At 42.4% G+C, this 20,877-nt stretch overlaps 1 protein-coding gene across 3 annotated transcripts in view; it reads right to left on the bottom strand.

The window, feature by feature from the left end:
* Positions 1-259: 259 nt before the first annotated feature.
* Positions 260-20,877, bottom strand: part of ARHGEF18 (Rho/Rac guanine nucleotide exchange factor 18) — a 50,268-nt gene continuing 29,650 nt past the window's right edge. For all 3 annotated transcript variants that reach the window (XM_058040681.1, XM_058040680.1, XM_058040682.1), the window contains 18 exons: positions 20,524-20,636; positions 20,224-20,364; positions 19,514-19,764; positions 18,662-18,787; positions 17,303-17,420; positions 16,228-16,476; positions 15,336-15,412; positions 13,471-13,649; positions 13,047-13,138; positions 12,554-12,742; positions 11,401-11,532; positions 10,320-10,435; positions 9,870-9,926; positions 9,320-9,367; positions 8,275-8,742; positions 6,921-7,245; positions 5,099-5,221; positions 260-5,006 (listed from right to left, as the gene is read on the bottom strand). In XM_058040681.1, coding sequence (XP_057896664.1) covers positions 4,846-5,006; positions 5,099-5,221; positions 6,921-7,245; positions 8,275-8,742; positions 9,320-9,367; positions 9,870-9,926; positions 10,320-10,435; positions 11,401-11,532; positions 12,554-12,742; positions 13,047-13,138; positions 13,471-13,649; positions 15,336-15,412; positions 16,228-16,476; positions 17,303-17,420; positions 18,662-18,787; positions 19,514-19,764; positions 20,224-20,364; positions 20,524-20,636 — 2,965 coding nt within the window. In that variant the 3' untranslated portion in view covers positions 260-4,845. The remainder of the gene's footprint in view (positions 5,007-5,098; positions 5,222-6,920; positions 7,246-8,274; positions 8,743-9,319; positions 9,368-9,869; positions 9,927-10,319; positions 10,436-11,400; positions 11,533-12,553; positions 12,743-13,046; positions 13,139-13,470; positions 13,650-15,335; positions 15,413-16,227; positions 16,477-17,302; positions 17,421-18,661; positions 18,788-19,513; positions 19,765-20,223; positions 20,365-20,523; positions 20,637-20,877) is intronic.

The following is a 20,877-nucleotide window of genomic DNA, read 5'->3' on the forward strand; positions in this document are numbered from 1 at the left end:
CAAGCTCTCTCTCTCTCTCACCAGCAGAGTTCAGATGTTTGGGAGCAGCTGATCTTTCCCTCAGGTGCTCACCTCACTGCCAAGGGCTGCAGCTATTTGTATTCTGCACTGAGTATCTCCTGTGCTCTGTCCTCTCCTTTGGAAAAACGTCACAGTTTTGTTCCTGTGGCAAATGAGAAGCACGTGAGAAGCGGCAGCTGCTTTGATCTTCATTCAAACAGAAAACAATAATAAGTAATTATATAGATATAAAGGCAGAGAGTTTTTAAATGTTCTTTTTTTTTATTGCTAGAAGTTGGTTTCAGTCCTATTGCAGCTCTGAAATCCTTCAGTGGAGAAACATTGCAATCATTGTAAAAATCATCATTTGGTGTGCTAAGATCATGTTTACAATTAATCAAGAGTGCACAATTCAACAGAATATTAACATTTAACCATCAACTTTACAAATAAAATAAAGACTACAAAGATGTTGCTACTGCAGTATCAACAGTAAAGGAAATATTTACAATGTTTACACCCTAACGAAAAAACAAAACCAAACTCTTCCCCAACAAAATGGTCAATTTAACCATGGACCATGATTATTTATTAAATCTTTACAGTGCAAGGTGGGCCTAGAAACCAGACCTAAGACTAAAGAGTGTCAAGAGAGTTCACAGCTCTGAGTGAGATGCACGCAGTTATGCCAACAGGATCTACACCCATGAGAGATCTCCTTCGGCTACAGACAGAAATGGAATTTGAAATCAACTTTTCTAAAGTGCTCCAATTTCTTTCAGTACAAAAATATAAAAAACTGATTTATAAACATGGCACAAATGTTATGAACCAGAGCTCACACATGCTGTTTGAAGATGATGGAGGATGATGAAGTCGCCAGTGGTTACGAAGATGTTGGGTCTGGTCTCGAAGAGAGAGCAGGGGGAAGGCTTTGCTTTGCCTACAGCACTTGTGTAACCTGGCATGCAGATCTGTTTCCTGGTAAATGTGAGAACTGCTGGGGAAGACAACAAAATCTCCAAACTCCCTTGCATGGGGGGCACAACACACAGGGACTCCACTGAGCAGCACCGGGGAGCCTCGGCTCCCATTCCGCAGAGTTAGAAGTAAAATGCAAGAAGTATTTTTTAATCCTTTCCTAGTTTAAGTTTCGACTCTCATTATAAATGCAAATGACAAACACCAAGCTCCATGTATGCAGAATCATCTGACCACTACTCAGAAAGACAAAACTGCCTGCAAATGATTTAGAATGACTCCTAGCTGTGCAGGAAGGCGAGTACCTGGGTGAGCAAGCGTCTCTAGGAACACCAAATCTTCTGCCTCACGCTGGGGGATGAGCAGCGATCTCAACTCGTGGGACATGCCACAGCCACAATCCACAGACAGCACAGACAAAAACCAGGGAAGCATCCACAACACACACAGGGCAGCTGTGCTCAGCACTAGTGGCCATGGAGGCATCCTCAGCCCGGAGCCACGTTCCAGAGGGGAAGAGGAAGAGGAAGCCTCCTTAACACCAGAGTTCAAATTGAAATCAGAACCATAGAAACAGCCTCTACATTGCAACATCACAATACTGAAGGACAAACATGCTGATAAATTTTAAGGCTGGGACACCAAGCAAACAGGGCGGCAGTTCAAAGCTCGTGCTGGCATTTCCTCCACACCCCAGCTCAGAAAGAAGCCAAGAGGCACCTGGGAGGCACAGAATTTTGAACTGTCTAATCCTCAGAAATCACTTAAAAGGAAAGTTTTAGCTGAAGTGATCAAAAAGTCCAATAGGAAGGATGTAACTCAGAATCAATAGCAGGTTACTGAGCCCAGGACACAGCAGTACTTTGCAAACTAACTCACCTAGAAGAGTTCTTTTTCTAGGAAGAAGATTTGAGTGAAGAGTCCAAAACCATTTCACTCAACTGGAGTGATTTGTTAACAATTTCACAGATTCAGCTTTGCACAAGTGAAGAGACCCATGATTCATTAAAAGAAAATAATTCACTTGCTTCCCTCAGCCTTGCATGGATCCCTGCCCACACTCTGGCAGCAATGAGGTATCACAGCACCTGCTGATTCCCAAACCTTCTCCAGGCTGAGCCAAGTGACAGAAGCCACCATCTCAGGGTGCAAACAGGTTTCACAAAGGAGCTGCAGCCAGACATGTGCACTGAGGACAGAGAATGACTTCTAAGGTCCCATATTCCAAGGGGCTTCTGGAGTTTGAGCCAACAGCCTGGCCTGCCACAGGCCTGGGTCCCTTTGTTAACAGCCAAAACTTACTTCAAGCACTGCTGACAAGAAGTATTCAAAAAGTGAATGTTAAAGATAAAATATTAAAATAAATAGGACCTCACTGCAGACTTTATTTTGCACATGTCACTGTTCTATATTCAAATTTGTTCATTGCACAGAAGGAGAAAGCAGCCAATGAGCTCCTCAAACCCTTCCAACACTCCCTCCCATACTTTTGGACAGGCACAAAATAAACCTAAATAAATGTTTCCAAAATTTGCTTCCAAGCACCCAAACTGACATCCCTTTTTGGCTGAGGTGATTTACTCCACTGATGCAACTTAGCTTTGGGCTAAAACTCCTAAAAACCTGGTAATTTAAGGCAGTGGGGGCATTGAGTTTTTACTAGGAGTGGCCCAAACCACAGCATGGAGGAGAGAACATCCCTGTGAGCTTCCAGGGGAAATTACAGGGGGCCAGAGTCTGCACAATTAAATTACCCAGTGGAAAAATCAGTGCCAGTCCTACAGAGTTGCAGGATCCCACACTGCTGCATGGACCAGGAGTTACACTGATTTTAAGAATTCCGCTCCATTCCAAACTAGCTTTTGGGATGTAAAAACTGAGTAAGGAGTGGAACTCTGCTCTCATCACCAAAGATAACAACAACACCAAATCACCAGTGGAGCAGTCCCACTCTGTTTCCTGCAGACAATCACTCCAGGTTCTGCTGATTTACCAAGCAGTCCTCTGGTAATAAAGCCAAATGTGTCCAATTTCACTTCTTGGGGGCTGGAGGAGCACCCCCAATCCTGTAATGAGCCATTCAGTTTGGAGTTTCCTCTCACTGAACTCAGGTTTGTACCAGCACCACTCAGCAAAGAAAAAGACCCTTAAATCCAAGAACTGTTCCAGCAGGAGTGCTTGTCCCCAAGACTTTATTCAGAATTTTGTAGCTTATCTTTTCTCTTTCTTCAATTTCTTGTCTGAAGGCAATAACCCAAATTATCACCACTTGAAAATATAAACTGCTGCTGTTTTCTGCTAAAAACTGATAAAGTTTCTTTCACTGTAACTACTGAAATAATTTTAAAACTCTGAAGCAAAGAGAATTTATGGCCTTAAAGACATTATTAACATCACACAGGGCCTAATCACAGGGACTGGCAAACACCACTGGATCCATTGCCATGAGACTGCATGGAGAACTGACCAGACCTTCCATCCACTGCTCCTAAAATCACTTTAAATCAGTTAAAGGTATTTAAAAAAGCTATTATCAATCATGTCCTGACAGGTATTAATCCAAGATTTTAAGCTTTGAGATCCTGATTCCTTTAATTCTGTAACAATCTCTCCTGTGCATCATTATCTGACCAGTCACACTCAACACACACCAGAACACACATCCTTGGGTGAGGGTGGGAAAAGAATCTGGGACACAGAGTGAAAAACACAACACAAACTGACTGTGCAAATTACTACAAAGGGAAATAATGCCTTTTTGAGCAGAACACTTAATGTCACCACCATTCCATGATCAAGAACTGACCCATTTCACAAGAGGTATCAAAGCTGGTTTAGCTGAAAGCAGCTAAACACAGGTTTAGCTAAGAGTACTTTTTTATTATAATTATTTTTAATTTTAAAACCAAACAGTTCTTATTCCCTTCATTCCTAACATGATGCTGCAGAGAAGCCTCTGCAGCAACAGCAGCTTTGATATCTTCTGGTACTGGGAGTAAAGTCCCAACAAATTAACAGACAAACAAAGGATGCAGAAAACAGGATTAAACAAGACAATAAATTACTGCATTTGAACACTTCTTAGACATGTCTTCAGCAAAGAACAAAATCCAAGTCTCTAAGTTCATTCTGAACCAACTCAGGAGTTTGCCTGGGAACCTGTTCTGCTGTCCCCAACAGGGAGACAGATCCCAGTGATGCTGGTGGCCAATGAAATGTGCATTCAGTCCAACTCTTCATCCTCACTGTGAATTCTCACACGTCCAACCCTTCTCCTCCACAAACAGGTGGAGCTCCTGCCCCTTGAGGATGCTGTCAGAAGCTCACCTTACCTTCTGTTCCACTGTCCCTGGCCACAGGGCTTGTACCACTGGGTTCACAGTGCCTGGCACACCTGGCAGGGAGGGGACTGGCTTGCTGCCACCTGCTTACCAACACACAACCCATTACTGACCTGGACCTGGGAAAACAGATTTAAAAATTTGCAGCCATTTTGGGGCCTACTACTAAAACTTTTTTTACATAAAAATCTGGGTGGTTCAACGTCACCGATAACAATTTACAAGATGGTGCCCATGAGCAGTTACATTCTCCAAAAAAAGAGCACATTACAATAAATGTCAGAATTTTAACATGCTCTGAATTGATATAGCCATGCCATGTGTCAACAGACTGGAGAATTTAAAAGCAAATTGTTACTACTGTGCCCTCAAAGCAGGACAGGAATCCTGGTCTGGTCCTTGCTTGTAGTAACTGGGCAGGGATCAGAAGACATCCATCCATGTGGGGTCTCCACCACCGTGCACACTGGGGCCTGAGTTCTTGAACCAGTGTGGCAGGTGATTCATCTTCAAATGCAAACAATTAGAAGAAAATGACATCTTCTTTGCTGGTATCATCTTGCACATTCAACAGATTGGGCTGAGAGGGCACCAGGGGCTGAACCTGAACGTTGTTGGGCTTGAAGAGGGTCGCTGAGGCAGATGAAAGTGCTTCTGGCTGAGCATCTGTAGGGCCATACAGTTCTAGAAGGGGAAAAATGGAAGAAGACACATTCATGACACTGCAGAGAGAGCCTGAGGCACTTCCAGGCACAGGCAGGTTGGCCAAGGCATACCTGGCTGGAATGCAGAGCTCTGGCTGCTTGGGAGGGATGGGCTCGCTGACCTCCTGCCTCTCAGCACAGCCTCCTCTCGTCCTGCAAGCCTGGGGGGAAGCAGCTGCTTCTGATCAACAGAGGCTGAAGAAAACATTTCATAAATTAGTATTAGAGACAAGCAGCACTTCACAAATGTCACTGCTTCATGCTGGGGCCACTGCACTGACACCTTGACACACCCAAGAAAGCTGCAAAACAACAAAGAGCTGGTCCTACTGAAATTTTCTCTTCAACTGTTTAAACTATGAATACTTTTCCTTGATACTTCTGGTTCAGTTACTGGCAGACCCTGACAATCTCAGATTTAAAACCCAGTATCACCAAGCACAGCAGAGAGAAAAAAAATCTTTGTAGAATTCAAATAGCAAATGGCCACTTGTGCTACTTCTAACACGCAGAGCTGTGATGAACTTTTGTCTCTGCTCTCCATCTGTCTCACAGCTGCTCAGCAGCACAGCCCACTGATTCTGGTGTTACAGCCTCCCAGTTTCTCAGTTTCAACAATGAAAGCAGTTCATGAAATAGCTGTTCTGGATCTAAAGAACTTCTCTCTTTCAGTACACATTCCTTACATGTCACAAAACCCAAATTCAATACACAGCATTTTTGCCTCTGGTACAGAAAGTTTTGTTCCATTTTATTCTAAGATCAACATATGAGCATAACAAGCATGAAGCCCACTAATGCTCACAAGAGAATAGAGACCAATATATTAGAGGTTTATACCTTTCATATAAATTACAGAAAAACACCATTAAGTCCATTTCCAGTGCAGAGACCATTATGTGAGAGCTATTAGAAATAAACTGGGGAGATGTGGCATTAGAACTTTGTATTACCAGCATTTGGTATGCAGGGTAAGAGGATCCAGGCTTCATTTATGTGCAAAACCATAAGCAAGTTTGCAAAAGCACTAAACTTTATGCACGACAGAGACAGATGTTTCTGCAATGTGCCAAACCCACTCTCCCTGATCTCTGTCAGGTTTGGCCCTGAGTCCTCTGTGGCAGTGCAGAGTGATGGACAAGCTTCCAATTCTGAATCCAGCACAATGCTAAAAAGATAATTTTGTAACTTAAAATTACAGGCCATTCCCCTAAAGCTGGCAGTGGGGCTACTTTAAGTGGGAGAGATAAAAGGGTTTTTAGTGTGTTTGTCATTGGCAAAGATCATGACTCCAGTACCCAGCAGTTAGAAGCAGAATACGCCAGGACAGGGTGACTGCATTTTTACTTGCTTCTATTTGTGACAAAATTAGCCCCTTTCAACTTTACAACACACACAGCATCTCAATTTTGGCCTGGAGGTCTGTATTTAATGACTGACTGGTGCTAAGAAAAGCACTGCATTCAATGTCACTACAACTCTGGACAGACTGCAAGAAAAGGCTAAGCCAGCCTCAAAACATTTCACTCATGCACAACAGCTTCCTATTATTTTGGGGTTTTTTTGGTTTTGCTCTTTTTCTTTAACTCTACAGTTAGACAAGAAGATTTTGTATCCAGGTTTAGAACCTCTCACCACCATTCTGCTGTGTTGGAATACACAGCTCTGTTTTCAGCATCATCCCTTTGGGTTGTATTTCCAATTCAGATAATATAGACATGGAACTGCTAACAGGATTTTAGGAGTTTAAGAGATTTTAACTGCAGCAAACACACTAATAACTTGTAGCATATTAATTTCTGGGTTTCATACAGAGGTTTAACTGCAGGGTTCAGTCTCTCTGTGATCCTGGTGGAGATCAGAACCATTTAAATGGACTTAAAACCACACATACCCGAACTGTCTGTCCTATGAGATGCTTTGCTCTTGCCACCTTTCTCCTTGCTTCCTTTGGTGAAGGTGGCCAGCTTGGTGGGGATCTGCTGCTGGACTGCAGCTGGTTTCTGGATCTGGTTGGTTGCACTCAGGAGATGGATTGGCACTTCGTTCTTGAGGGAGGGCCGGGTCTCCAGGGTGGTGCTGTCCCTGCGCGCCAGCTCCGGCCGCTCCAGGAACTCCAGCCCGGCCACTGAGCTCACCCTCACTGAGGCTTTGGAGCCAGCTGCAGAGGGTTCCACCCCTTCTCCATTGAAGCTGATGGAGTGACTGATCATCTGGCTCTGCAAGAGGGAAAAAGGCATTCTGAGGCAAATGGGGATTTTCGGCCTCTTCAGTGCAAAGAGAGACCATCCCCAGCCCTGAGAAACACTTCCTAGTGAAGAGCTGAACAGACAAAGCCCAAAGGTTCTTGGGGAACAGGAAGAAGAGCAAGGTGTAAGCCCTTGGACACTGAAAAGAACACCAGCAGGTCCAAACTGCTTAAGACTGCACCTAGGAAAGAGCAGAGCTGCACAAGGAGAGGCCATCCCCAGCCCTCAGAGACCAAAACATTTCCTAGTGCAGAGGAGAACAGGGTAAACAATGCCTAAAGGTTTCTGGGGAACTGAAAGCAGAGCAAGGTGTAAGTCCTTGGACACGAAAAGAACATCAGCAGCTCCAAACTGCTTAGCAGTGCACCTAGGAAAGAGCAGAGCTGCACAAGGAGAGACCATCCCCAGCCCCAGGGGCACGAACCACTTCCTAATGCAGAGCAGAACAGACAAAGCCTAAAGGCTCCTGGGGAACAGGAAGAAGAGCAAGATGAAAGTCCTTGGACACTGAAAAGAACATCAGCAGCTCCAAACTGCTTAACAGTGCACCTAGGAAAGAGAAGACTGCACAGGGCGATGACAGAGCAGAAAGAAAGCAGAACTTTCAGAAAGTTTCAATGAATTAATTTAATCAGGCCTCCAAATTTCTGTTCAAAACACAAGAAATATTTTTAGAAATCAACTGTACAAAATGCTGTTGACGTAGCACAGCTTCTACAATCAGACAGTTCATGAATTTGAAAACTACCCAATCAGCCACAATTGAAAATAATTTATTGTCCATCTCTATCTTTTTAAAATGTATTCTCATTGTCAGACATCTGGGTGGAACTTCACAGACACTGGTCTCTCTGAGAGTAGCCATCACCAGCTACTTCAGGTGATGGTTTGAGTAGCCCAGCAAAAGGCAAGACCAGGCTGGTGCTGCAGCAAGTGCAAAACCTTCATCCAGAAGCAACCAGGTTAACAGGAATAAAACTGACAAAACCAATCCCTCACCTGGCCCATTTCTGGGGAGAAGGTGCCTGACACCGTGTTCTGCTTCTTCAGCTTCTTTTGCTGATCCAGGCGCTCCCTCTCCTTCTCCACAGCTCTCTGGGCTTCCCTCAGCCTCTCCAGGTCGTGCTGGTAGGCCTCCCTCTGCCTCTCCAGCTCTTCCCTGTCCTGGCTCAGCCTCTCCCGCAGCTGCCGCATCTCCTCGGCGCGCTCCTGCAGCTGCGCTTCCTTCAGCTCAAACTCCCTCTGCTGCCGGCTCTTCTCCCGCTCCAGGCGCTGCTGCTCCAGCTTCAGCTGGCTCTGGAGCTTCTGGACGTTCATCAGTTCTTCCCTCTGCTTTTCAAAGTTCCTCTGCTTCTCCTGCTCCAGCAGCAGGTTGCCCCGGGTGGACTGCAGCCGGTACTGCTTCTCCCGGTCTGCCATGGTGGCGCGCTGCACCTCGATGTAGCTGTCCTGCTGAGATATCACAGCCTGCAGGGGGTGAAAGTGCAGCTTCAGGTTCAGAAAACATGCACAGCTAAGCAGGAGACAACAGCATCTAGCAGGTGAGGTTAGAGAGGCTTTTTCTTCCAGAGCATATCTTAATTCCAGCTTTGATTGACACGATATTGAAGATGGTCAAGCAAATAAATTATGCTTATTTATGTCAAACGGAACATTCCCTGCACCTAGAATTCTTACTCTGAATCAAACCAGTCAAAATATTGCTGATTACAAGGCAATTGTATCATTAAGGCAACATACAAGGCAGGGTAACATTAAAACGACTAATTCATACACACTTGTATGAACAATGAGCACAGAGAGCAGACAAAGCTCAAAGCAGGAAAAGAATTAAGTGAGCAGGAAAAAGGAAATAATTACTTAAGACAACAGCTCTAACACTTCCTCCAAAATACCAGGCACAGTTTCCTTGAGTCTCAGGAGTAAATTCTGCACTTCACTCCAGCTTTAGGGGATATTTTCAAGGTAGCTCCTCTCCATATCTGCATAAATTTTATTACATTTAGTGCATAACAAATCTCTTGGATAGTAAATAGCGGTTTACCTGAAGACTGAAGAGCAACTGCAACAGTGTCTGTATCCTGTGGACAAGCTGAAGAGGAGAAAAAAACATTAGGCACTTGAGAAGAACTCTCTTTTGAGGCTTTAGACTTTTAAAGAACTTTTTAGCAGTGAAAATAATCCATGGTATCTATACAAAAAGACACACAATGGAAGCATGGCCACCAGAACACTCTAGCATAGCAAAAGCTAATATGCAGGCACAAGGAATTTCAGTTTATTATCCTTGTGCAGATGTGAATCAGTGCCCAGCAAATCTCCCTGAGATTCCACAGAGACATCTTCATTATCTTCTCTTCACCTGAACTCTTTAGCCATCACTTCCTCCTGTGCCCCAGCACTGAATCACTGCACAGGTACAAACCTCACAGGGATTCAGAGGCAAGTTTGGCCAGTGAGCTGTTAACCCAGCTGTGCTGGGTTCCACAGACATTACAAACACTGAGTTTTGGAGTGGTTTGGTTTGATTTTACATGCTATTATTAGACTATGGCTATTTGCCATTGGATTTCTTCACAGCAGAAATAACATACCTGAGACTCTACGGTGGGCTGAGCACCACTGCTGTCATCCAGCCTTGTCCCATCACTCTGTAAGGGAGACAAAACCAACATTTGTGCTAGGGACACTTGCTGGGCACTGGCAGTGCTGCCAGAAAGGGCTGGGATTGCTGGGACAATCATCAAAAATACCGAGTTCATAAGCCAAGCTGAAACAGCAGTGTGGTGATTAAAGCTGTGTTAATGGGACAGCATCAAATGAGCAAATGGAAAACTGAATTATGTTGCCTCTCAAGTGCTGAGCTACCAAGTTGCCCCACAAAATATTATTATTAGATTCAAGTAATTTTACAGACAAAGCTGCTGCAGTCCAGACCTTTCAGCTATGACTTTAACTTTGTGAGATCCGTTTCTGCACCACTATTATGATGGGAAACACACACAAAAAAAAAAGCATTTAAATCCCTCATAGGTTCAACATACAGTTTGAGATCCTTCTTCTGCATCAGAAGAGGGGTCATGGAGTTGCACATCTGAACTCAGTGCAGGGCCCCTCCAGTCCCACTGCCTCTGGTCACCACCACTGCTCTTCCTGCCACCTGAAAGAGGAGAGGAGTATGAGGAGCTCACACCAGCACAAGGCCTGGGATAACTCAGGGAGTGCCAGAACAGAAAAACATGGTGACTTTCAACCAAAATGGCTTCTCCATGCTGATCCCAAGTGGAAGATCAGGCTACACTGACACACAGGACTGCTCAAAAAAGTTGAAAAACTTGAGAAGACTGGGTTAAGATAAATAGGGAGGGTAAGTTCAAATTACGTTATACTATTTTAAGTGAAGCAACCACAATGTCTGCATGAAAATAATCAGCTCCCAGAATTGCAAGTTCATGACATGGAATACTGGTCAGCAGGAATACTGCAGTCACTGCAGCACCACTGTGAGTGCAGAAGGAGGTAAGGGGAGATGGATCCTCTCTTGTAAAAAGTACATGACAGCTGTATGGAGCCTTCCAGTGACATAAGAAAGTGCTCCAGAGATTAACAACCAGTGAAATAAGGGCTATTCACTTTTTCAATTAATGCATGAAGCAAAAATGGAGATAAACAGTATCTGGTCTTTCCTCTTATTTCATTAATTAACTGATAAATCATCTGTGTCAAAAGAACAATTTATATTATTAAGGATTCAGCAAACCTCTAGTGACTGTGCAGATACAAAGTGGGAAAAAATGTTCATGACATAATGAAAGCAGACAGCTGAATTCAAATTTTCTAGGTTTTCAGGCCAAGCTTATTTTTTTTTAACAGAATTAAAGTTCTGCTTGGAATTGTGGTAATTATAAAGAATGGGTTACAGTAACACCCTTAGCATAACACTGAGAGCCCTACTCTGCTCTCTAGTGTTGGGATCAGGAGCAAAACATGCTGGAGATTTGCTCTGATCTTCCTTTTTAGAGCCTGGTGAAGCCTCCTTACATGAGAGCCTCAATTCCTTGTTCTTATTCTCTGTACAGTAATCACAGTAAAAAGATCAAAAATTCTGAGTGTTCCCTTTCTTACTTTTACTTGAAATTGAGGGACTACTGTCATATCCTCCAAAGGTCTCTGCTCTCCGGGGGAGTCCTGAGCCATCCTCAGGCTGACAGGATGCACTGCCAAAGTGAGTGAAGATAAACTCCTGGAGATTCTCAGCTGGGGAAGAGGAGAACATGTCATGTAAACAGCCATGTCTATGCAGCAACACAAGTTATCATGCTAATGTAACTTCAGGCAGTCTGAGATATCCTCCAGTACTGATGAATTTTCCTTTGTGAGTAGCTCTGCATGACAGGCTCTTCATATGAACATGAGCTCTTCCTTAATTGCAAGGATTAAGATCCTTGTTAAGATTATCAAGTTTTGAGTGTTTGTTTTTTCTTTCCTTTTTTAAAAGAGAAACTATCTTTGGGCTTATTTTCTTTGTAAACACACTATCTTTAGACAGGCTGTTTTTAATAGATAACCCTCCTATAATATTACATTTCAGGATTGTGTGTTATTAGAGCACTCTGTTACCCTTTCTGAACAGACTTGTCCTAAGATTCCAGTGCTTGACCCTTGTCACAGACAACTTTTATGAAAAATCCTTTCTTTAGGGTTTTTCCTCCTGAGAAGCTGAGAGGCCTCAGGAACAAAATGTAATCGATTATCTGCTGCTGTGGAATGCAACAGGTGCATCTGTGATTAGCTCATGTGGTTGTTTCTAATTAATGGCCAATCTCAGTGAGCTGGCTCAGACTCTCTGTCTGGGACAGAAGCTTTTGTTATCATTCTTTCTTTTTCTATTCTTATCTAGCTTTCTGATGAAATCCTTTCTTCTATTCTTTTAGAATAGTTTTAATATAATATATATCATAAAATAATAAACCAAGCTTCTGAAACATGGAGTCAGATCCTCATCTCTTCCCTCATCCTAAGACCCCTGTGAACACAGCCACAGACCCTTAAAAATAAAACAATCCAAGCTGTGCAGGTCTTCTACCTAAAGCCACAAATGCACTTCACCTTCCCTGCAGGTTGGTTCTGAGAATGAGGAAGTCTGCACCGTGTTACATAAAAGCATTATGTTATTACAGGATGATTTTCAGGGCCTGTACTTAGATCCTGGGTGCTTATCCCCACCCCAGCACCTGAGTGAATGATGAATGCCCACACATTCCCACATTCCATTCACCTTCAGTCACTGCAGATTTCAGAATTGCCTCTCCTTGCAGATTCTCTGAGATATCCCCCCGAAGGAGCAGCCTGGCTCGGGATCCTTGGGAATGGTCTTCAAAGCCATTCACCTCAGACATTTCCAGATAAATCTGTTGTTTCTCAGTGAGACTCTGCAGAATCAGGTCATCTTTCATGTTCAAACGCTCTGAAGGAAGAAAGAAATTCAGTTCTGTCTTTCTTGTCGCTGTCACAGGACTGTGCTCAATTTGGGAGATTATCTTTGATTTTATGGCCAGAGCATCAAACACAGAGATGTAATTAATAGTTAAGGAGAAAACTTATGGAGCAGACAAAGCTTATTAGACTTCCTTAGTCACTATTTCTACAGAATCTTACACCACCTTGAAAGACATATGAAGGAGAAACTTGATCTTGATAAAGAATTAGACAGCCATAAATCACAAATAATGCTGAGAAGCAGCTTGTAGAATATGTAACTAAGTCATTACCTTGAAAATCTTTTAACTTTGCAGCTCTTGCTTCAGCCAGTCTCCTCTCTGCCTCAGGTTCATTAAATGAACCTCCTTCCTCATCAGGACAGCTGTCCAAAGGGAAAGACAGATTTATGTTGGATTTGCATGTGAGATAATTTAAAATCATCTCAGGATTCAACTTGAAGCTTTTGCCTCAGTTGTGGTTTATCCTGGTTGTCAAATCTTCCTCCCTTTCCCAAAGCCCTGTTGCATTTGACATCAGTGAGTGTTAAAGTCTGAGTAGTTTTTATTTCATCTTTATCAGTAGTTTCTTCTCAATGAACACAAGCAGAATTGCACACTGAAGTTTGTGGAGAGTCAAAAGGATTTTAAATATAAATTTACACCTGTGAGTAGAAGACAAGCAAGAAATCAGGCTCCTGTTTTCCCCCTCCCTTACCTCTCCACAGCCCTGCGGATGTGTGCCATCCAGGAATTCCTCTCCTCTTTGGAGCTGGTGTGAATTTCATACATTTCTGGTCCTTTTAAGGAAGCACTAATTAAGAACATTGCCTTTTCCTCATTAGCTACCTCTCTCACAATCAATTTTTGCAGTGAGATAACTGGTGGCTTAGAGTCCTGTAAATAAAATACAATGCAGTACATTAGATGTGTTCTTTAGGAATTGTGTTTCCTTCCTATTTATCCAGAGCCACTAGCAGCTGTAACATCATGAAATAACTCTGACTTTTTCACATGACACTTCTGATGTTGTCATTTGATCAATGAAAACATGAAGAATATGCATGTCAGAAACAAGAGGTCTTGATACCTGATTGAACATCAAAGCCTGTGTCAATTTAATGATTCCCACAAGTCAAGAACAGGCTCAAAAAGTTTTGCTCAAAAGGAGGCAACCCCAAAATTTGAAAAAGAAAACAAAAACCTTAATGATACATTGTGAATTGAAAGGAGAGAAGTGTTAGAGGTTTTAAAAGAAATAAACCAGAGGTGTTAGAGGGTGTCAGGCCCTGATAAAAATGACACCAGGTGACAGCTAGTGTATTGTATAATGAGGATTAACTGGATTAGCTGTCAGCCTTTGCAGTGAAAACACATTTACAGGAGGGATATTAGTTACTAAAAACCTGTCTAGGCTTCCTACAGCAGAGCTCCAACATATGCAGCCTAGAAAGTTCCTTCCCAGGATAAAGCAGCTCTCTGTGACTGCTGAACCTTCACAGAATAATCTAGAGCCATGATAAGAGAACTGAAGTGTGAAGCAAACACCAGGAGCAGCAGCTTCTGCCAGCTTCTCTGAGCAACTGTACTGCAATTCCAGCCACAAACAGAGGTCACTGGAAAAACAGAATCACTGAGCAGATCCATTTGCTCCCTCTCACTTGATTTATTTATGGAGAACTGATATTAAATTTCAAATGAACTGTGTATATACAGAGATGCAAAAAAAATTGGTCAGACTCTAAGTGTAGAGCGTGTTTCCAGAAGGGAAAAAAACAAACCACCACATAGCACCCTGTTCTGTGCATTATGAGAAGGGTAATTGAAAAGCAGTTGTTTGTACAGCCCTGAGGTCACCAAAATAGCTTTTGCCATTAGAATTCAGCTCTAATGTTAATGTCTTGAAAAAAAAAATACATCCAAGAAAAGAATTACATAAAAGAATTTCTCTGTTACAGGTTCCACAACAGCCATCAGTGAACTAGATCAGGACAAAATGTACAAATTAACTTCTCTGAGGACACCTGTGGAAATGCCCTAGAAAAGTGAATTCACTGAATGTTCTAGAGCCTGCAGTAATAACATCTGCATTCAGTGCTTATTCCATGTCTTTCAGGAAAGTTCTCTGCCCCTAGTAAATCTCAGGGCACTGTGACCACAGTTACCATGTCTCTAACTGAGATTCTTTCCCTGCACACTGAACAGAAGCAGGATTTATCTGCAAGTTTTCCAAAGCACAGTTCTAACATGTGCAATAAATCTCAGCCTCACAAAGTTCAGTGAAAGGGAAAGTCACAGCACAAGAAGAGGAACAGTGAAAACCATGGGAGATGTGGCAGCTACAACTGGCCAAAGCAAGGAAATACTGGTTTGCACTGGGAGAGTGGGGAAAGGATTCAAAATGTATCAGAACTGCTTCAAAAAAAGTGATTCCATAATAATTGGCTGGTTTATTCATTTAATTTTTCTTCCTGAATCTCCTATAACAAGTATCTAACATCCCTAATTGTGTTTCTTCTGTAGTTACTGTCACTTTCATAAATCCTTTAAGTGCATGTATTAAATAAAGAGAACAATACCTACCACAGATGCAAATGTGTATTTTTGGTCCTTTTCTTGTAAGAGCAACAGTACATCAGTGAGCAGGACTGCCAGAATATCTACAATAATAAAAGAGACAAAAAAAGGAATAAAAGTGATATTTCAAAGCAGGAAGACCACTCCAGACTCAAAAATCACTTAATTTATATTTCCTGCAGGCCAGGGAATAGCATGTCACATTTTCAATATTGTGTCTGTTACTGCCTTCCACTTGGGCTGTCCCCAGCCAGGCTGAACCATGCAGCAGCAGCTGATTTAAACAGAGCCCATTTAAAGCTTGAGAACACCCACACACACATCCTACACATGGACTCCAGCACTCCAGAGGGAACACATCTCTCCAAACAGCAGATTCTTCTGGAACTGCAGCCATTTAGGGTCCCCACCTACTCCTGGCTGCACTTTCTGTGCCACTGAAGCTTCTCCTTGAACACTTGAGCAATGAAGCTGCTCAAATATTCCCTGATGGCCACTGCTTTGATTTTCTGGCAAATGCAGAATTAAGTGTCATGCAGCTGACATGACACAGGTTTTGCAAAGTGTGAAGCAGAGATAATGCCTTTCCACAGGAGACTAAGTCAGGATGACTCAAAGCTTTGTCATCCATCTGAAGACTTCCCTCTTGAATTGGGAAGCAGACCGGCCAGATAATAAGCAAGCAGCATAAGGAACTTATCATGCACCATTACAGAGATGCTTATTGGACAAGCCAAGAATAGAACAAGTGCTATTTCCTCCAATATCCTATTAAACAAGCAGGTTATTGTCATCTTATTTTATACCCAATCGATCAGTAATAAACAGTTACTAAAAAAAACCACCCCAACATAAATCTTGTTTCCCAGTTGTGTTTGTGCCCTTGCTGGTGCTGTACCTTTGAGCCTCCCTGACGCAGCTTTCCAGTACAGCATCCCATCCAGGAGGAGCCTCCTCTGGCCCATGTCATCCTTCCTGAACAAAAGCCCATTCTTGCATTTCCCAGATGATTTCAGCTCCATTTTGTGCATGATCTCCTTGAGTCGCTGCCCCTTCTCACACTCGTTTACCATGGCATCTACATGGCTGATGGTGTCCTTAATCAAACCAAGGGCCTGGGTCAGGTCTTCATAATCTCTAGTTCCAGCTAAGGGAAAAGAGAAGCCACATTTTCAGCTCTAGAATACAAGACATGAGCCATCCAAATGTATTTTAGCATAAGGGTTTCATACTAGACACCTAACAGTATTTTCTAAGAAAAAAAAAATTAATTAAAAATTATATTTTTATTTTATTTCATTTTATTTTATTAAAATATTTATTTATTTAAAAATAAAATATAATAACCTAAAGCTCTGGAAAAGCTAATGAACCAACTGGTTTAACTACTATGGGTTTGTGGTGCAGACTTTAAATGCTTCTCTTCTCCTCTGAGGTGAGGCTGGGAGAATTGAGATTGTTCAGCCTGAAGAAGAGAAATTTCAGAGTGATCTAAGTGTGGCCTGAAGGGAGCTGAAGGAAAGATGGAGGGAGACTATTTAACAAGGGCCTGGAGTGACAGGACAAGGGGGGTTGGCTTTAAGCTGAAGAAGGGCAGGGTTAGATGGGATATTGGGAAGAAATTCCTCACTGTGAGGGTGGGCAGGCCCTGGCACAGGGTGCCCAGAGAAGCTGTGACAGGTTATTGTCATCTTATTTTATTTTTGAAGTGTTCAAGGCCAGGCTGGATGGGGCTTAGAGCGACCTGGGGTAGTGACAGGTGTCCCTGCCATGGCAGGGGGTGGAATGAGATGAACTTCAAGGTCCAACCCAAACCATTCGGATTCTCTTGACCCTCTGAGGTGAGACTGATCTGGCATCATCAGCCAAAGAGAAGTGGAAAGCAGGTGACAGCATGTCTGAGGTAAGAACATGCAAAACATGGCAGAAAAAGGACCAAGAGACAACTGTGAGGCTTGCAGGAGCCATCCCACCTTCTGTGTTCTGGATGATCCTCTCCAGCAGCACTGGGTACTTGGTGATGCGCTGGGTGACCAGGAGGATGCACTCCTGAACTCCCAACCTCCTCACAATGGAGCAGTTCCCAATTTTCTAGAAAACAAGAGAAACTCGTGACACCCACTGTGCAAGGAGCTCTTCTAACTGCCTCTCCATTCTCATGCCTTCTGCCCCAAAACACTTCTGCACAGCACCATGAAATTAGCTGCACTCTTCTACTAATCCTGATAGCATTCCAAAAATTGCCTTTATTACTGGAAAATATCTCAGGTACTGTTTTCAACTCCTGTTAACTAAATGTGGAGTCAATTAGGGAAACTTCCAAATCTGAACTGTCTGCTTGTTGCTAACTGATCACACTTTATAACAGGGTCAGACCTTAAATACATAGAAAAGTTCTGTGGTTTTAAAATCAGACTCAACCACCTACCAATGAAATAGATCAATAATGAAGGAATTTAGATCAGTAATGAAGGAATTAAGTGTTTATTTTACCACTGTATGCTCCCCAATTGCCTGACCTACAGAAACACAATCCTGATTAGAAAGGGAGGACTGTAAAGCACCAGTTAATCTGACTGCAGGTACAGCACACACCTGGCAGCAGGAGAACACAGCACCAAGATCTTTCTCTACAAGGATTGAAGTTAAATGTTTTAAAACTCTGGTCACTTATTTAGCTCCTTGGAAGTGAAGGGCTCTCACTTTAAAGGCTAAGATGAGCTGTAAGTACAGAGCTAAGCTGGAAAGTTCACACAGTATCACTTACTGGTGACTGGAAAATGAGAATATTTAGGCCTCTGCAAAGCCACCCGAGATTCAGGTTACAGCTTCTACTTGGGCTGTGTCTCTTCAGCCTTTCCTATTAACTGCACATCAGAGTGTGCAGCAAACCACCCTGGAGTGAATCTTCACTTTTGGAAGATTTGGAAGCCTTTGGAAAGATGATGGTGTGAGCAAAACCTGACTAAGAGTCTCTGTTTTTTCTACAGCAGCTCATCAACAGCATTTATCATTGATTTAATTTATTAACAAAGCAATTTATCCTGATGGCCACACAGCAGGACAGAGCCCTGAATTGAACAAATACTCTATTCCCCAGTCCTGGGTGCTCTCAAGAGCCTGCCTCAAATGTAACACTTCCTAATTGTGGATTTGTCTCCAAGTAGCTCAAAAGATCTAAAATGCAAGGAGCTCACAACCCACCAAATAATGAGAATATGCCTCTAACCCTGCTCATTCACATTTGAGGGATCTTCAAGTACAAAACAAAGCCCAAAGCAGTGAAATACATTTTGCATAGTCAGAATAGGAGACTTTTGGTTATTGTTTACCTTTATTAAGTTTTGGAACTTTTTATTGCTTTGGAGCAGGTCTTTGTAATGGCTGACAGCTTCATTGTGTCCACAACAGAACACACCATATTTTTCTTTCATTCTCTCCCCATTTTCACCTGAAAACTGATTGGAAATAGAAGAATGAAAGACATGAATCATTCAGAGCAAACTAACCTCCACTATAAACTCCGGGTCTAATATAGTTTCTAAAACATTTATTTTAATTTCTTCTGTACCAGAAATGAGACATTTATGCAGTGTGACATGTGAGGGCTTGGAATACCATAAGATAACCAAATATTAAATGATAGTTGTAATTATGAGAATTTTAAGAAAGGATTTCTGGATCTCTGCACTTAAAAAGTCTGTGAACTGTAAAATATGAAGGGCAAAAAAATGGTCATGATATATGGTAGAAATTGCTGCAACCACTCCATGCCAGAATGGTGCTAAAACTGCCATGATTTCAAAGGATCCTGACTAAAACTGCCATGATTCTAAAGGATCCTGACTGCATTTTTAAAAGATCAGAATGAAGAAGTTTGGCTGTATCTGAAGGAGAGCCAAATCTGGAATGGACGCTAGGAATATATTATTTTACTCTTGGAACAGATGAAAAATAGAACCAAACAAGTCACATATCCCACAAGGCATATATATGCATGCTCAAAGAACATTTAATGACCATTTCATATTACTTGTGACTAGAATTATTCCTGAGAGTCATGCTCCCAACATTAACTGGGAAGAGAACCATAAACCAGGATGAAATCAATCTTTGCATCACACAACTTTACCCTCACAGGAAGCTTTAGAGTGTCAAGATCATTGGCAGGATTGAATTCACACCTGTTTTACCAAGAGGTCTCCAATGTTCTGGATTATATAATTTCGGTCACTGCCCTCTTCCAAGGATTCCTTCCGTCTCTCCTTCAGCTGGAGCAGGAACTGCCCGTGCATCTCCAGCAGCTCATCCACACAGGGAAAGAGCTTGTTGATAACTGCATGTGAGAACTGCAGCTCCTCTCTCATGGCTCTGGAGTACACCTTCAGCATTATTTTCAGTGTCCTAACGTGGTGCATTTCAGTCTGCATTAGTTCTGGGCAAGGTGAAATACAGAAATAAAATCAAAGGTCATTTATATGCTGTGCAGTGAGCAGGGGGACAGAAGAGCAGGCTCTGAAAGCCACAATCATCTTCTTCACTACAGTCTTTGCATCACTCATGTGAAGCTCTTAAATTTGCCTTGCTAATGTCCCAGCCCAGCAGTGACTGACCCTGCTTATTTAAGGACATCTCCCAGTGGCAGCTGGGCTGTTCCCCAGTTGTACAGCTGGGCTTTGCTGCCTACAGAGCCCTGCTGAAACCCATGGCATGCTTAAAGCACTCACACAAGGAATTACACACATTAATGCAGGTAACAGACTCGAAAACCCTCACTCAGTTTTAGTTTTCAAGCACAAGTCAAAATGGCAACCAACAAAAATGATTTCTGCTTTGTATCACAACAGTGGCACTATGAAATAGAAAAAGTTTTAAGAATAACAAATACTCTTACCATAAATGACATCTTGCCTTTTTATAACATCTTTCCTTTGCCTTTTTGCATAAGGCTGTTCCACTGCAAGACTCCAAGACTCTGCCTCAAACTCATGAGCATCTGTTTCTATTTCACTCCGCAGGGACACAGAATATGCATCTAGACCAAAAGCACATTCAATTTCAATTATTATTCAACTATTTCTCACCATATCTCTGTTTACCATCAGTAACGACAAGGGGAAAAACACCTCAGTGCTGTTTTCAAACCCATGGGAGAAGTTGCATAACAATCCTGAAAAGCACAGAAATTCCATACCTTCCAGAAAAATGGAGTCTGTTGTTGAAGGTGCAAGCGAGATAACGTCATCTGAAGTCTGCTTAAATTTTACAAAGCCTGAATCCCCTTCATCCATGTCTCCTGAAATTAGCCTAAATGGCCAAAAACATTAGACCAGAACAATTAAAATAAAATTTAAAAAGTCCAACTTCTTCGACAAGCATCTTCCCTAAACTACAGTGCAATTATCTTACAATAAATAAATAAAAGATATCACTGCACTCTTTAAACAGTGAAATTAATTTAGCAACTCCAACGCTGAAATAGTGCAGTTTAATTAGAGCAGCATGAGCAAAGCTTGTAACTTCTGGTATGACAGTTTACAAGGACATC

Source organism: Melospiza georgiana, chromosome 26 (genome assembly GCF_028018845.1).
Source record: "Melospiza georgiana isolate bMelGeo1 chromosome 26, bMelGeo1.pri, whole genome shotgun sequence".
NCBI classification, from domain to species: domain Eukaryota; kingdom Metazoa; phylum Chordata; class Aves; order Passeriformes; family Passerellidae; genus Melospiza; species Melospiza georgiana.